The sequence below is a fragment of the Grammomys surdaster genome, unplaced genomic scaffold (assembly GCF_004785775.1).
Source record: "Grammomys surdaster isolate TR1022 unplaced genomic scaffold, NIH_TR_1.0 170, whole genome shotgun sequence".
NCBI lineage: Eukaryota > Metazoa > Chordata > Mammalia > Rodentia > Muridae > Grammomys > Grammomys surdaster.
Genome location: NW_021604618.1, coordinates 8,632,110 through 8,649,850, shown reverse-complemented (window position 1 = coordinate 8,649,850; position 17,741 = coordinate 8,632,110). Strand labels below are relative to the sequence as shown.

General features: G+C 39.0%; 1 protein-coding gene across 2 annotated transcripts in view; it reads left to right on the top strand.

Moving 5' to 3' along the window:
* Nucleotides 1-12,068, top strand: part of Hipk3 (homeodomain interacting protein kinase 3) — a 67,741-nt gene extending 55,673 nt beyond the window's left edge. The window contains exons 7-16 of one of the 2 annotated variants that reach the window (XM_028766866.1): nucleotides 374-530; nucleotides 1,071-1,194; nucleotides 3,400-3,521; nucleotides 3,752-3,876; nucleotides 3,968-4,129; nucleotides 4,620-4,910; nucleotides 5,167-5,307; nucleotides 7,104-7,339; nucleotides 7,638-7,765; nucleotides 8,215-12,068. In XM_028766866.1, coding sequence (XP_028622699.1) covers nucleotides 374-530; nucleotides 1,071-1,194; nucleotides 3,400-3,521; nucleotides 3,752-3,876; nucleotides 3,968-4,129; nucleotides 4,620-4,910; nucleotides 5,167-5,307; nucleotides 7,104-7,339; nucleotides 7,638-7,765; nucleotides 8,215-8,691 — 1,963 coding nt within the window. In that variant the 3' untranslated portion in view covers nucleotides 8,692-12,068. Of the gene's footprint in view, nucleotides 1-373; nucleotides 531-1,070; nucleotides 1,195-3,399; nucleotides 3,522-3,748; nucleotides 3,877-3,967; nucleotides 4,130-4,619; nucleotides 4,911-5,166; nucleotides 5,308-7,103; nucleotides 7,340-7,637; nucleotides 7,766-8,214 lie in introns of both variants that reach the window. The other variant, XM_028766864.1, reaches the window with a different exon arrangement.
* The last annotated feature ends 5,673 nt before the right edge of the window (nucleotides 12,069-17,741 follow it).

Below are 17,741 nucleotides of genomic sequence, written 5' to 3'. Positions count from 1 at the left end.
TGTAATACTGCTTTGGCCTCTTGAGTTTTTACCACCATAATATATATTTGCTTTGGTATTTTTCTTGTAGAAACTGCTAATAGAAAAAGTATGCAAAATAAAGTACAAATTGTAGAATTTAGTCTGTTCCATACAGTTTTAATCTGTTAGTTTCATTAATCTTTTTTTTTTTTTTTGGTTTTTCGAGACAGGGTTTCTCTGTGTAGCTCTGGCTGTCCTGGAACTCACCAGGCTGGCCTCGAACTCAGAAATCCACCTGCCTCTGCCTCCCAAGTGCTGGGATTAAAGGCGTGCGTCACCACCGCCCGGCTAGTATCATTAATCTTAAATTAAACATTTTAAATAATTTTACAATATTTTCTCATTTTTTCAGCGTAAAGTCCTGTTTTCATATCATGGATGTTTGTAAGTCTCCGAGTTCATGTGAAACAAATAACCACAGCAAAATGTCACTCTTACGACCAGTCGCATCCAATGGCACTGCTGCTCTAGCGGCAAACTTTACTAAAGTTGGAACATTGAGAAGTCAGGTGAGAATTGCAGTTGCTACTTTATGAAAGGTGTTTTTGTTGGTCACTTTGCTTTGAGGTGTGAGCATCATGTGAACAGCAGCTGTACCACGTGTGCCGTGGCTGTTGTGTCCTGTCTACACCAAGTAGAATGAGCCTTCTCAACCATTCTCTGCTTTTAGGACCATAATGCTTATCAAAAGTAGAGTTCAGTAAACCCAATTTAAGTTGATTAATCTGCTTTTTGTTTTATTTTCTGGGCTAATTTTTACTGCAGAATTGCAAATTTTTTTAAGAGTATGTATGGGGCGGGAGAGATGGCTCAGTGATTAAGTTAAGAGCATTGACTACTTCCTGAGGACCCAGGTTTAATTCCCAGTAACCACACAGCAGCTCACACCTGTCTGTAACTCCAGTTCCAGAGGAGCTGACTCCCTCACACAGACATACAAGTAGAAAAAACACAATGCACATGAAAAAAAAAAGTCTGTGTGGCTCTCCAGTGTGTGTGAAGCTCTTGAGGGACTGCCCTGGGTAATGGACACGCATTGGGTGTTTCAGGCGTTAACCACATCTGCTCACTCGGTCGTGCACCATGGCATACCTCTGCAGGCGGGGACTGCGCAGTTTGGTTGTGGTGATGCTTTTCATCAGACCCTGATCATCTGTCCCCCAGCTATTCAAGGTATGTCTTCATTTAGGATATACTGTAGGCATTTTTCATCATAAGTTCTCACTCTATAGCTCAGGTTGATACCGTTACTAGCTCACCGTCCAGCTACTTCTGCACCTAGAGTGCTGGGATTAAAGTCACTCCACCACACCCTGCTGGCTTTCCCACCTTAAAGCAGCAGGTGCCTGTGGATAAGGCCCCAAGGGCCTGTGTTCAGCTTTGCCACAGTGTTGTGCAGTTTTAGTGACTGTACTGGATGTTGAGTCAGGTGACCTGGAAATGCACTTCTGATCTTGCTTTCCGAATTCCAGTTGACGCTTAATCTTCTTTAGCATTTACAAAGGAAGATAGACTGGATAGCTGATATCATGGTTATTCCTAGCTCTGATTTGTTGATTCAGGTGGTTATTTGAAAATTTTATTTTGCCTTAAAATTGAATAATCTTTTAAAGTTTATTTTAACATCTCCCATACAAAGCACCAAGAATTATATTGATTGACTAATAACAGATCGGTGTTAATAACCAGTTATAATAATAATCAGTTAAGAATAACCAGTGTTAGCTGGTTATTCTTTCATGTAGCTTTCCTTTTGGAACATTTATACTCAGTCATGTAATAGGTAATAGGTACTAAATGCTGAGAAATGATGTTGCTAGGTTTACTATGAAATCAGAGTGTACTCACTAAGCTGGTCATTATGCCACTAAGGAATATATTAACCTCCATTCCTGCACTCTTGGATTGAACTTAGGGTATTGTGTGTAAATGCTAGGCAAGGTCTCTATCATAGAGCTGCATCCGTAGCTCCAGTGATACAGTCTTAAGAGGGCACTGCTGCTGTGGGCGGCTCTTGACCTAAATGTTGTCACATGATGTACCACAATATGATATCACATACATACATACTCACATATGCATATTTATTTACAACACATTTATACTACATTTATTTGCAACGTATATTTATATACAACACATTTTAAAAAGTAACAGCTTTCTGGTAATAAAAATGCTTACATCATAAGTTGCTAGCATGCTTAGAAATACTGTTGTGTTTGTTTTCTTTTTTGTTTTCGAGATGAGGTGTCTCTGTGTACCTGGCTGTCTTAGAACTCACTACTCTGTAGACCAGGCTCTGTAGACCACCTGCCCCTCGTCCTGAGTGCTGGACTGCAGGTGTGCACTACCACTGCTCTGCACATTTGTTTGTTTTTAAGTAGAGGAATTTCAAGCAGACTTTGTTTAAGAAATAAAAATAAAATTTCAATCTTGAGATAGTTGAAGGACTGTGTCTTCCACTTTAGATTCAGTGAGTGCTAATATCTTACCATGTTGTGCTGTCTGCACATGGAATATGAAAGTGAGCCGATACTTCATGGCTTTTTGCTTAGGTATTCTTACAGTCTATGCTGGTGAGTAGATTCTTTGGTTCTGACAGACTCTTGCTCTTTTGTCAAGGCAGTGACACGCTTCCCACACGCACTGCAGTATTTTATGCAGACATGGAGCAGCAGTGCTTTTCAGAGCCTATCTTCTATATATAGCATGAAGTAAGAGACAGGAGATAAATTTCAGAATGACAGGACAAGGCTTTTTTTTTTTAAATTTGACTTATAATTGTTAAAGAATAACTTTGTACATTTGTTAATAAATATATTAATAGCTTAAATGTAGTGTCTGCCCTAGACATGGTCTTAGCATCTCTAGAAACTCTTAAGTATTTGGTTCTTTTGTTTGTCTGTTGGATTTGCTTTTGCATTTGGAGACATTGTCTGGCTTTGCATAGCCCAGGGCAGCCTTACACTTGCAGCCCCACTGCCTAGATCCACCACACAGTGCTGGGATGTCACAGGTTCTGCCATATTTAGCTCTTCAAATAGTAAAGCAATTCTAATCAATTATTTTTCTTAACTGCACTAAAAATTTTTATCTGAACCAACTATTGAGTTTGACTAAAAAAGGTGAAGGGGATAGAGAAGATACAGAGAAATGCTTGACACAGTTTTTAAAGGGTGGAATATTTTGGTATCAGTATTTGAGACAAAATATCACAAGATAGGAAATACCTTTACTAATAGATCATTTTGTTAATTATTCTTATGTAAAAGTAGACGTAATCTGAATCAAAATTTAAACCACTTATTCATTTAAAATAATGTTTTAAATTATGCAAGAGAATTTTTTCTCCTCTTGGGTGACTGTTGTGTTTCCTAGGAATTCCTGCAGCACATGGTAAACCCAGCAGTTATTCCATAAGGGTAGACAACACAGTTCCGCTTGTAACTCAGGCCCCAGCTGTGCAGCCTCTGCAGATCCGACCTGGAGTCCTTTCACAGGTTGGTCACAATTTATTCTTTTATGTTTGTGCTCTCCTTCTTTAACATAAATACAAGTCACATGTCAGCCGGTACTTCTGGGAAGTAATGGAAGGATCCAGTGAAGAATTCAGTCTTTTCTTGCAGGCTATGTCATTTAGCTTTTGTAATTACTAGTTTTTTAATTACTAGTAACTTTTTTGAATTTGGGATGCATATTTGTAACTTTGGGCTATTTTTTGATGCAGCAGACATGGTCTGGTCGAACACAGCAGATGCTAATACCTGCCTGGCAGCAGGTAACACCCATGGCTCCTGCTGCAGCAACACTAACTTCTGAAGGCATGGCTGGTTCACAGAGGCTTGGAGACTGGGGGTAAGTCCAAAATAGAAGAACTTCTCTATGAATAATCTGCAAAACAGACCCCAGTATAAAGGAGATTCAATTTTCTAAACTTGCTCCATAGGAAAATGATTCCACACAGCAATCATTACAACTCGGTGATGCCACCGCCTCTTCTAACCAACCAGATAACATTATCGGCCCCTCAACCTATCAGCGTGGGTATTGCACATGTTGTCTGGCCTCAGCCTGCCACTACCAAGAAAAATAAGCTGTGCCAGAACAGGTTGGTATTCATTTTCTTCTGCATTTTGAAATTAGATTTTAAAATAAAATTTGCATGTACACCAAAGGGTCACTCTGTTGTGTTCAAAAATGGCCTCTTTTGTAGCTCGGACACAAACACTAAGCTGGGTCCCTTCTCAATTGCTCAGAGGTATTTTGGTAAAACTAAAGGAATAGGAGCCAGGGAGAGAGGAGATAAGTGCTTTTCATTGGTGAGACTGTCTTTATTGACCTTTTGACTTATGACTTATTATCTACCTGTGATATAGCAACTGTAGACATTTGGATATCACATATACAGCAAAAGTATGTGAATGCAAACTACAGCAATATTTCAGAGATACTATTTTATAATTCACAGAACTCTTTGATAAACCAGTATGTTAAATCCATGAACCAAGTTTGCATTGTTTGGTTTGACAAAATATTTTCAAGAAATATGGTTTCTCTATTGTGACTACAGAGATTACTAATTATTTCTTTGGTTGCAGGAGTAATTCATTGCAGAACACCAATATCCCACATTCAGCATTTATTTCTCCAAAGATAATCAATGGGAAAGAGGTTGAAGAAGTAAGTTGTGTAGAAACACAGGACAATCATACCTCAGAAGGAGAGACAAGAACTTGCCATGAAACATCCGTCAGACAGGATTCTTCAGTTTCAGACAAACAGCGGCAAACCATCATCATCGCGGACTCCCCAAGTCCTGCCGTGAGTGTGATCACCATTAGCAGTGACACTGATGACGAAGAGACCTCACCCAGGCCTTCCCTCCAAGAGTAAGTGCCAGATGCACAGTCCTCACAGACAGTGGGAGCCTCTTCCCAAGTGCAGAAAAAAAACCCAGTTTTTGTGACCTGCTCTTTGTCTGTGTCTTCTGGAATAGATTAATTACAGCCTTTTATCTGAATTTATAAGCTGTACCTTTGGGCTGTGAGCAGCTGATTCTGAACTGTTAACTGCCTATAGTATTTGGCTGGTTTGAGAATGTCCTCTCACTTTGCCCCATGTTTCTTTCCCCTCCCTTATCACTAGGTGTAAAGGTAGTCTAGATTGTGAAGCTTGCCAAAGCACTTTGAATATTGATCGGATGTGTTCACTCAGCAGTCCTGATAGCACTCTGAGCACCAGCTCCTCAGGGCAGTCCAGCCCGTCCCCTTGCAAAAGACCGAACAGGTAAAATAATTTAATAGATGCTTGTCATAAATGTCAAGTCTGCTAAAAGCTGGATTTCTTTTGTCATGTATAAAGTAGTGTCTGCCATTCACTACAGTGATTGCTATTTTACACACAGGTTTTGAATGACATCAGTTTGATAAGCTTGTGATTTTAGTTTTTTTTTTTTTTTTCATTAAAAACTAGCTCTGATCTGTGGTGACACATGCCTCTAATCCCAGAATTGGGGAGGCAGAGGCAAGTGATCTCTGAGATCAAAGACTTCCAGGGCTATATAGTAAGACCCTATCTCAACAAACAAACAGACCGACAAACAAACAAACAAACAAACAAACAAACCAAACCTTTATTTTACAAGTTAAAGTCCTAATATATTTTTTCATGATGAAGCACTCAGTGGCCCGCTACCTAGAGAGTAGCCACTCTGACTTTTATCTCTACTGTTGGTAGTTGAATTGTCTGCCTCCTTTGGTATTGCCTTGAGGAAACATGCATTGCCTAAAATAGTATTTCCTAACTATCACAATGTGCTAACATATTGAGAGATAAGCCACAACAATTTTTTTGGAATATGTTTGATTTTACATTATAAAAACTGGTGACAATATTTGAAAAGGAATTTAAAGTCAGTTTTATACCTTTCTTTTAGTTAGGGCCTGTGGTTGGAGTATTTACTGGCCCAGGCTCTGCAGAGACCTAAATAAGTTCTACTGCATCTTCCTGTACATCCCTTGGAAGTTGATACACACAAATTACACATAACAGTCATATAAAAATACACACATAAAATGGTCCTAACCATGAATATATACATGTAGGTGTAAGAGTAAAAAGAAAATATACACATAAAAAGAGATGCTCCAAATAATTATTAAGACTGGAATGAATGATGAAAACAGTCAATTATATGGCAGTCCCAGGGAGGGAGGGCTGAGATGGTGGGAAGAAGGGTTCAGGACTTTGAGGTAGCTGCAGGTTGGTCAGAAAGCCCTTTCAGGAGGATACAGATCCTACTCTTCAGTTGGATCTGAAATAAAGAAGTCCCTACCTAGTTCACATGTTTGTATATATCGTCTAAATATCTAGAATAGTACTTTTGTTTGTTTCTGTTTTTGTTTATATGTGTTTGTATGTGCATAGACATTTGTGCACGTGCCTCTGGAGACTCAAGGCCAGTGATGGGTGTCTTCTTCAGTTGCTGTCCAACATATTTTTGGATCTCTCACTGAACCTAGAATTCACTTATTTGCTAGACTAGTGGCCAGCAAAGCTCCAGGTTTCTCCTGTCTCAACCTCCCTAACGTGTGGATTGCACTTGCACATTGTTGGGTGGAGGTTTTTAATGTGGGTGCTAGGATCCAAACTCAGGTTTGCATATTTGCACAGCAACTATTTTGCCAGCTGGGATATCTTTCTAGCCCCTAGAACAGAACTTCTTGTCGTGAAGAATTAACAAGAACTTTATGAACTATTATGGTTCAGCAAATGTGAAAGAAAGAAGAAATAGTTTAAAAGGGTATTTCTGAAGTAGAATTTGGTTTATCAGTCTGAATAGTCTGGAAATTCTTTGGGTAAAGTGTCCAATAATAAATAAATAAATAAATAAATAAATTCATTTATCATTATATATTATTTAATATATATTATTATATGTTATAACATATAATAATATATTATAATAATATACTATATATATATAGCATCTCATTAGTGTTCTGGAAACTACTAATTGACATTAATTGTGGAAAATATAAAATATTTTAAAATATGAACTATTTATCAAACATTTCTTACAGTATGTCAGATGATGAACAAGAAAGTGGGTGTGAGACTGTGGACGGATCTCCAACGTCAGACTCCTCGGGGCATGACAGTCCGTTTGCAGAGAGCAGTTTTGTGGAGGATACGCATCACAACACAGAGCTGGGGACTTGTGCTGGCACAGAAGCCAAGCCAGCTGTTGGAACTGCAGTGGAGCCACCAGTGGGAATAGAAAGTGGACTGAGTGTCGATGCACATATGGCGAACACAGGTAAAACTTACTTCTCTGTTTGGTCTTTGAAGGTCTGAAGTTGGGAAAACCAGAGACCAGGATTGTCAAAAGTCATCTTTTAATTTCCATCTTGAACTTGTCATGTTTATTACACAGGGGGAAAAAAATCTCTCCAAATGTTATCTAATGTTTAGAGGCCACGACTTTTCTTTTTAAATTAAAAATGAAGGTTCTTCGATTATTGTATGTAAAATCTGTAAGCACATGTCTAATTTTCATTAGAAGAGCAGAAACCACAGCTCTGTAATTCTGTGTGTGTGGTGGTTATTGTTGCCAGATTCTACATGCCAGCCATTGAGAAAAGGCCAGCCTGCCCCTGGAAAGCCACACCAGCCTTCTGCCTCGGGCGCTCGTCAGCAAAAGCCAACATCAGCATTCCCGCAGCAGCATCTGAACCTGAGCCAGGTGTGCTCCCTGTGTGTGTGTGTGTGTGTGTGTGTGTGTGTGTGTGTGTGTGCGTGCATGAGCTCTTGGGGATTTACATTTACACTCAACAGTTTAGTTTCTTTTCCTTTAGTAGTTTAGTTTTTAATTTTGTGTATGTGTGTGGTTATGTGTGAATTTTGAGCAGAGATAATGGGGAAAATTATGTTATGGGATTGTTTTGGAATTTAACAAAATTGTATGTGTGAATGTTAGCTTTGCATAAATGCTATATAAATTGTAGAGATTAATAACTGGGATAGTAGTGCTAGCTGGTAACGATTTGTAGGAAACAGGAAGATGTTAGTGTGCTTTCTTTTCCGAGTAAACATGACTCTGAGATCCAGTGTGAGCTGCCAGTCACAGTCCTTTTCATCTTTACTTTGATCTTACAAAATGTGCTGTTCAGTCATGTTTTTCTTTGTGATTAGGTTCAGCATTTCGGAACTGGGCATCAAGAATGGAATGGAAACTTTGGGCATCGAAGACAGCAAGCATATATTCCTACTAGTGTTACCAGTAATCCATTCACTCTTTCTCATGGAAGTCCCAACCACACAGCAGTACATGCCCATCTGGCTGGAAGCACGCACCTCGGAGGACAGCATACTCTGCTTCCATACCCATCTTCAGCTGCCCTCAGTAGTGCTGCACCCGTGGCCCACCTCCTAGCCTCTCCGTGTACCTCAAGACCTATGTTACAGCATCCAACTTACAATATCTCCCATCCCAGTGGCATAGTTCACCAAGTCCCAGTGGGCATAAACCCCCGCCTGTTACCATCCCCAACCATTCATCAGACTCAGTACAAAGCAATCTTCCCTCCACATTCTTACATTGCAGCATCACCTGCATATACTGGATTTCCATTGAGTCCAACCAAACTCAGCCAGTATCCATATATGTGAAAACTCGAAAGCAGTCTATTGAGGAAGCTCAATGATACAAATGTTTGATTAAAAATAAAAACATGGTATTTAATAAATATTAGCCATGGCACAAGAAAATTATTTTTGAATCATGTAGACTTGGGTGCAATTTAAACAACTTTGAGCTTTAAAAAAACTCACTTTTAATGTGTTTTGCACATTTGGTATAACTTGTCTTTGGTCATGTATCTTCTTATGTAGTAACTCTATAGACAGGTGACTTATGGGAGCAAAAGTCCAGTTTTGCTCCTGCTATTTTTTATAAAATTGCCTTCTAACTAGTGCAAGACACGTCCACATTTGGGAAGCCATTCTGTGTCTAGACTTAGAGTAACAGATGCACATGTGTCAGAATTACAGCATATGAGTGAGTTGTATCGTCTGTGTCTTACTGTGTACATGTTGGGGCACTTAACCTAAGCAATTGAGCTACTGTTCTTTACATTTGCATGTGTCTTTTGCATGGGCAAAACGTTGCCTAGACTTGGCTCTTAATGTTGTTGTAATAATCTCAGCTGCATTGTAAACCGTTCCCACACATAGTGCCTTAAATATTTGAGGTTGTTGAAGTTATTACCTATCTGTAAATGTTGGACTGCAGCACTTAAAATTCAGACCTACTCTTTAGTTTTCTTTCAGTAGAGTAATGTTCCTTTTGGTTTTGTGTGGTATGATTTCAGATAGTAGCTGCTTTTTCCTTATTAAGAGGGCAGCATGATTGCTATAGCTGAATTCTGCTGTCTGATTTTTTTCAGAATGATCTAGCTTCAAGAAAAGCAAGCAGTTAGTAGTGCTTAAGAAAACTTGATTCAGTAACTAATGGGTAGTTGATATCTGTCACAGCACAGCATTTTATATACTATTAAGTGAAACTGCAATACAACCTAAGTTTATTTTGGGAGTGTTTGCTGTATAATTGGACTTGATAAAATGTTTAGGGTGCAGTAGGCATGACTTGAGTAGATAATGGAAGAAAATGCAAATGTTCTTCGACTCCTGATGTGCTCCCTTCGTGCTTGGGCAGACCATGCAGTATTTAACACATAGTAGCAGAATATTTACTATTGAAGCTTGAAAAGATGTGAGTTCTTTGTGTGCAATTTTTCATTTATGCATGTGAGAAGGTTTTTGGTTTTTGGTTATTTTTAAGTATTTTTACATTGTAGTACTCGTTTTTGCTTGTTGGTGGTGTTTGCTTATTTAATACATTCCGTCAGGGACAGAAATTACATGCTTTTTCTCTTAGGAAGTGTGTATTGGGTTTTTCCCTCCCCCTCTCCCCTTGGTGGTGATGGTGGTGATGTTTAAATGAAGTTGCTTTTACAGCACCAAAGACTTAATCATCCATTTCTTATATAAAAGGTAGCTACTTTTTGCATAGACCTCAAGTATATTGTAGTGTAGAGGTGGAATTTAAGGAAAGGTATTAAACCAAGGCTGTGTTTTAGCTTACAGGCAAGTAATAAATTGTATCATTTATCTTGAATGTATCATAGATAAGCTGCTATATAACGATTGCCACTTGAGATAGCTGTGAAATTAGGTGATTAACTAGTTGTTCTTTAGCTTTCTAATTTCTGTATAAGTCTAATTACACAAGATAGAAGCTGGGGTTTTGATTTTTTTTACTTTGCTTTTCTGTTTGGAGTGTCATTGTAACTACTGTATTGTAAATGATGGAAATGATTGCCTATGTTATTTTGGGGTGTGTTATTTGCATCAGTATTTTATCTCTATTAATGTTTGTGCTCATCACTGCATATAAAAACTTGGATGTATCAATGTAACTTAATTTTTTTATTTTCATACTGGCATTGTAGACACGTGAGAAAGCTGTATCTTGCAGGCTTGACTTAACTTTTTTTTTCCTTAAAAGTCTGGAATATAATCTTACAGCATTTACTGGAATAAACAGTACAGAACATTTGAGTGTAAAACTCCAAATGTTTTGGATTGACAGCATTTTCTTATTAAGCAAGTGGCACACCACAAGTACAACCCTAGTACACGCTGATAAGCTAACAGTGATACAGTTTTCTTTACTCCATTGACACAAGCAGTGTTTTATTTAATAATCATCCATGACATAAACGTGCCTGAAGTTGATTTTAAAAATTACAGTATTAGATCATAAAGTAAAAACCAGCAGCACATTTTTAGTCACTGAAAATGAAGGACTTGATTTCCCCACAGGTCTCAGTGTTTTTAGTAATTGATTCTATGCATTTTATATAAATAGAAATATATATAACACACATTACAAAAAGGAGTAGACTGAGATTAACTTAAGACTATTTACAGACGACAAGTCACTAAGTAGCTGCTGCCCACCACAGCCCTGTCATGTGAGCTGTAGGGGCTAAGGTGTCTGCTCACTTCTTGGAAAAGATTGAGTGCTGGCGACGGATGTTTAAGAAACACCGAGTACACAGATTGGTGGTGTCACAACAGGGAGGAGGTGGTCTGGCAAGCTGCGCTCTGCCGAGGATGGTGCCCTTTTTGTATTAAGTTCATGACTGGAGCAGCCTTGTTAAATTGACTGTAGGTGGTAACAGTCAACATTTTCACACCACAGTAATGCTTTTTAAAGGCATGCCACTGTTAAGTGCACTGCTCTTAATTAACTGTAATCATCGGCTTTTTAATGTGTTTCAAAATTTAAGACTTCAAAATCCCCCTGAAGTCTGATTTTAGCATACTGGCAGAAGGACCTGGATTTTACCCCCTCTAAAACTATTTTAATAGTTTTGTTTTAATGTTTTCTTAAATAAAACACTGCATGATTTCCAAGTTGCATATTTGTGTGCTAATTTGCAAGTGAATTTTTAATCAATTATTTTGATATTTAGGTTTTTTTTTCCTTTCAGGGTATTTAATATGTTACTCTATTAGCAAACCTTTCATCTTAATATCTCTACTGCTGATTTTAAACTTGGCTTGTGTTCTGTAAAAGTTAAATCATACACTGCAAGGTGTAGGAAGATTCATTTTAATGATCCCAATGATAGATTCAATGACCTAGTTTGAACTATTAACTGTTGAACAGTTTTACTCTTGTGGCTTCTTTCTTTGGTTTGTTTTTGCTTTGACTTCTATGCTACACTAGTTTGCCATGTAGCAATTGCACTGTGCAATATTACAATAAGGACTGGGAAAACTTTTATGGATGTAATGTGTATTACAGTTTGCGATAGTATTTCTCTCTAGTTCTCAGTGATTTAAATGTGACCAAGCCTTCTGTACTTTGTCACAAAAAGCGGGTTTTCCAGGTGACTATTTTGGTGAGTGTCAAAATAAGAATTTATGGTGTATTACTGTTGATTCACTTTGAATTAAAATATATATATTGCAGCAAACAGCTTGCTGACTTTTTTTCACTCCAGTACTTCTTAAGGGTAGTGGTGGGAAAGATTGGCATTGCCCAGTTACCTCATCACTGACATTTCATTGGATGCACAGAGCCACCTTGGGTTAGGAATTTTGTTAGGTGAGGAGGACACAGTACAACTTGTTTGTGAGACTTGCCCAAAGTCTGGCTGCTAGCCAGTGTGCATCTGGATAGAGCCAGGCCAACCACATGAGTCATCTCCCCACCTTTCTTTATGAACTGTCATCTGGTGCAGTGTGCCAGAAACAACTGAAACCACAGCATGGCCATGGCCCATTCTTGAAATTTTGATTTTTCTCAAATATTTTTGAGGGAAGTATTCTGTTTGGTATCCATGGTTGGAGAACAGGGAAGTCATGGTTTTTGAAAAGTACAACATAGGACTTTGAAAAAGTGTGGTTGCCCCAAGTCAGTTCCAGTTAACTTCTCAAATGGCATCTTATTCTCCAGTCCTTAACTTCAGACACAGATCTGCAGGCAGGTTTGTGGGACAGCGTTCCTTAGAGTAGAACAGTTGAGTAGGGACTTTTGATGCGCTTCTTTCAATGTTTTGTTGGTGAGAGTCTTCCAAATGATACATCATTACATTCATGCTCATGGCTCTATAGAATTCTTTTGTTTGTATATACTGGTCTTGTTGATGGTCGTTTGAATAAGTTTGCCCTTTTTAGTTATTTGGAATATTGTTGCTGTGAATGTTATTGTCCATCTTTTGGAGAACACACGCAGTATACACAGCATATATTTGCAGGTATAGAGCCTAGTAGATTGTAGGGAACGTACATATTCACTTCTTTAGACAATAGTATTCCAAAATACTGGAAGTAATTTACACTTGAAGTATGTGAGCATTCTGGTTGTCTTCTAGCCTTTCACTTTTTCTTTAGCCATTGTGAGGTTGGGTTCTTAACAAACAGCAGCAACAACAAAAACCTGTCACTAAGGCTCAAACACTGGCCTGAGATTTACATGAAATCTAGAGTTCGTAATTTGCCTGAAAGGATACTCAACTTCAGGGAATACCAAGGAGTTCTGAGGTATTTCAGTGGATCTAGGACTATAGAAATTGTTTCTGAAGGGAATAAAGGGTAACAAGTATGCAAATGTCTTTGAGCGAACACTTAAGCCAGTACCCACCCATCATAAGTCCGCCATGAGTTGTTCAAAATACTTAGGAAATATCTGTGTTCCTAGTACTGTGCGCTTACCATTGACCAAAGCAGAAGGTTCATTACCTTACCACACCGTGGCGGGGAGACCAAGCAAGTCAGTGCCAACAGTGTAGCATTGGAGGTGCCTAGAACACTAGCCACACAAGGGGGATGAACAAGAAAAGGGAGGTGACTGCTCTGATGATCAGGGCATGGCTGGGCTGCTAGGGATGGAATGTTGCTGTGGGGGTGGGCATGCAGCCTTCTGCCAAAGAAAGGGGTGTAGACTTAATTCCAGACACACCAAGAAGCTATAAAAAGATTTTAGGTGCTCAAATGCAATCCAATCTTTTTAAAATTTGACTCTAGTTGACCCATGGAGGGTAGGTAGGCTAAAGGTGAGAAGACTCTACAGTGGTATTGAAGTCCATCCAACAGGGGGAGGTGAGTGCCTGTCTTTGATTGAGAGCGTTTGTATTATGAATATAATGTATCCTTTTCCCTTTCTGGAGAAGAGACATGGTCTCATTATGTAGCCAGTCTGACCTTGAACTCTCTGTAACCCAGTCTGGCCTGGCACTCCAGGGCCCCCTGCTATGCACCATCACACCCAGCCTCCATTTAGTTTAACACAGTATTTGGAAGAGTGAAAGTTTTGAATTCAGATAAAGCCCAGTTTAGTACCATTGTTTTCCATTTGTGGTTTTACTTTTGTTTCCTAAGACATTTCTTGATGGTGAAGTTTTAGAAGCTTTCTCCTGCATCTTCTATACTTTTAGCTTTAAATCTCTGGTCCATGTCAACGTGGGTTTTTGTACCGCTTGTGATGACATTGTCCTATCTTATTGAACCTATGGTTTATATATGATAAGTAAAAAAGTAATATATTTTCTATCATAGAAAATAGTGCATGTTGCAACATGTCTGGAAAATTCAGAGAAACACATTTAAAAAAAATTAAGAGTTACTAATACATGCAGACAATTAAAAATAAAAACTTGTGTATATGTTGCTTGTATGCATGTGCACACAAGAGCATATGCCACAGTGCACATATGGAAGTCAGAATAGCTTTATTTTATTTATTTATTTATTTATTTATTTATTTATTTATTGTTTTTTGTTTTTTTCGAGACAGGGTTTCTCTGTGTAGCCCTGGCTGTCCTGGAACTCACTCTGTAGACCAGGCTGGCCTCGAACTCTCGAACTCAGAAATCCGCCTGCCTCTGCCTCCCAAGTGCTGGGATTAAAGGCGTGCGCCACCACCGCCCGGCCAGAATAGCTTTATGTAGCTGGTTTTCTCCTACGTCTACACTGGCTCCAGGGACCAGACTTGCATGGGTCACCAGGCTTGCATGCCAAGTGCCTTTACCCCAATGAGCTATTTTGTTGGCGCAGTTTCTACTGTTTCCTACTTGAGATTTACGACACGTTTTTTTGCATGATTTACAGACCTCCAGTGTTTTAGTGTCTATACTCTAGATGTAAACTGACTGGTTTTGTTCTAAGCATTAGGGATGGAGAATACAAAGAACTTGCTTTCTTTTTTTCCTTAAAAAAACGGGATTTACTTATTTTTTATTTTTTGCATGTGTCTGGTTGTTTTGCATGCCTGTATGTATGTGCACCACGTTCATGCCTGGTATCTGTAAAGGGTAGAAGAAGGTGCCATGTCCCTTGGAACTACAGTCACTGATGGTTGTGAGCTGCCGTGTTGATACTGGGAAGTGAATCCAGGTCCTCCACGAGACTCTTATCTGATGAACCGTCTCTCCAGCCACACTTCTTTCTTTTATAAATACAATATTTTGTTAAATTTTGACCATTTCAAGGGTTTTAGAGATGGCTCAACAGTTAAGAACACTGGCCACTCTTCCAGAGGTCCTGAATTCCCAGCACCCACATAGTGACTCACAACCATCTGTAATGGAATCTGATGCCCTCTTCCATCATTCAGGCATATGTACAGATAGAGCACTCATATAGATAGATGAATAAATATTAATTTTCTCTGAGCATTTCATATCATGCATACTATTTTGATTTATGCTTTTTCTTAGGTTGAATGTCTGTACTATTTAACCTGTATCTATGAGCCATTACCATAGCTTCCGTCCCTTCTTTCATCCAGTCTGTCTCACTAACTGGAAACTCTGATTTGCCCCATTTTTATCTTGTAGACGCTATTATCTTTGCTTTGTGTCTGACTGCAGTAGGTACTAAAATACTCGGCTCAGTAAATAAATGTGGGGCTGCAGAGATGGTTCACTGGTTAACCCTGGCTGCTCTTGCAGAGAACCTGGGTCAGTTCCCAGCACCCACATGACAGTGGTTCACAACTGCCTGGAACTCCAAGCAGCAGGGAAGCTGACTCCTTTTTCTTGCTTCTGAAGGCGCTGCATTGCCGGTGGTGCGCAGGCGCACATGCAGGCAAAACACTCATGCATAGATAAAGATTTGCTTAAGGGAGTAAGTTTAACAGTCATCTGTTGAATGAAATTTGGAGGTTTAAATTTGATCTATCATGTCATTTTTAAATTATGATTTTGAGAAAGTTTGGACTTCAGTTTACTCTGTTAAGTGAAAGAGCTGTGTGTGTGTGTGTGTGTGTGTGTGTGTGTGTGTGTTGCAAACTCAGCTGGAGAAAGATGAAGCCAACAGATAGCACGAAGGGTCCACTTCAGGCCTGAAAATCAGCAAGTGACTGACCACAACAGACCTGTAACTAATAGTTTTTCAATTAGACAAATGTTGGCGATGAAGTTAATAAAAATGCATAGCATACACCAAGCAAGTAACATCAGGCCTGAGATTGTCTGAGCATCCAGTTTAATAGTTGGTCACTCTTTTCAATATAATGTAGTGTTACATACTGGCCAGCAGGGGGAGAAAATGCTCGCTAAACGTTTGTTCCTTATAGCTAAGATAACAATGAGGAACTAAGGACAGTATATTTGTGTCCCATGGACAATGTGGTACAATGTGAGGGGTTTTTTTACTTTTACAAATAGTTTTCAAAAGTGAAAATACTTCAAGTCTATTGAAGGAAGACATCCATGCGTTTATCCGCCCTTCTACCACCGTATAGACTTGCCAGAGTCAGAAGTATAGAGATTGTTTTGTCTCCAGCAAAGGAAATAAAACCTAGGCTTTGACAGCTTTGGAAGGAGAAATGAATCATTTATCAAAACCTAGATTATCTCTTTTTACCTTCCTAGTCCACCTTCTTCTTTTTTTTTTTTAACTTTTATTTCTAAGAAGAAGGAAAAGGCTCAGAGATATTCTATAGTTGATAACACAGAAAAAAGCAGTTTTATATAAAGTTTTGTCCCTTTAGACATTTCCTGACTGTCTTCTATGTCCAATAAATGTTTACTGACCCACAGGGAAAGGGGGGGACACTTTGCTAGAAATGAATATAGAGAATGGTAGCACACAGGAAGTACTTATATTTCATAATTCCACATTGGTTTTTATAGGATAGAATCAAAAGATGTTGATTACATTTTTGACAAACTCTTGTGTATATATATGTGTATGTGTATGTATATGTATACAGGTGTGTAGCAAAAGACTATAATCCAGCGACGATTTGACACACAAAAAAAATCTAGCCATGACTATTTCATTACGAGGTGCTTTAACACAACTGATTTGTTAATCAGTTTTTGATGAACAGGTATGGTTGGTACATGAGTGTTTGAGAGAGGGAGGGAGGGAGAGAGGGAGAGAGGGAGAGGGAGAGAGAGAGAGAGAGAGAGAGAGAGAGAGAGAGAGAGACAGAGAGAGACAGAGAGAGACAGAGAGAGAGAGAGGCTTAAGTGAATTTTACATTAATGGTTCCCCAACACCATTTTCTATCTGTTTGTCTGTCTGTCTGTCTGAGATAAATTCTTGCTATGGAGCCTAGGTTGGTTTCCTCTGGCTTCAGCCTTCTAAGGGCTGGAATTATAGGCAGATGCCAGGTTTTCCAACACGTTTTCAATTCTAGACAGTCAAGAAGGCAGCCTGTTTACCCAATCCATTGGGTAAATACTTTCATCAGGCACAATTTCAAGCCACTTGCCGATATCATTGAGCATGAAGAAAGACACCTCATTTTGCAGAGATCTGATGGACAGAAATAACCCCGAGCACAGAGATAATAGAATGTGTGCCCAATTAGTGCAAAGTGGTGAGTGCAAGCCGTCCCTGCAAAGTTGTTATCAATAGAATAAAATTAAAATTGTTTCCTGACCTTTATGAAGCTATTACAAAGGTCCCTATCATGGTTGGAGTGTTTACAGAAATGAGCGGAGGAAGGTGAAGCTTCTGTGGTGTAATAATGCAAAACATTGCCATTCTGAAGAGTGGTTTACCTTAACCCGCCTCCATTATGCCAGTCATTAAGTTCTTGACTAAGTTGGGACGGGTCTCTTGGTTTTCATACTTCATGTGTTGCTTATCTCGACTGGCAGTTCCTCTAACATGAATTTCTCCAGGATTGCTTT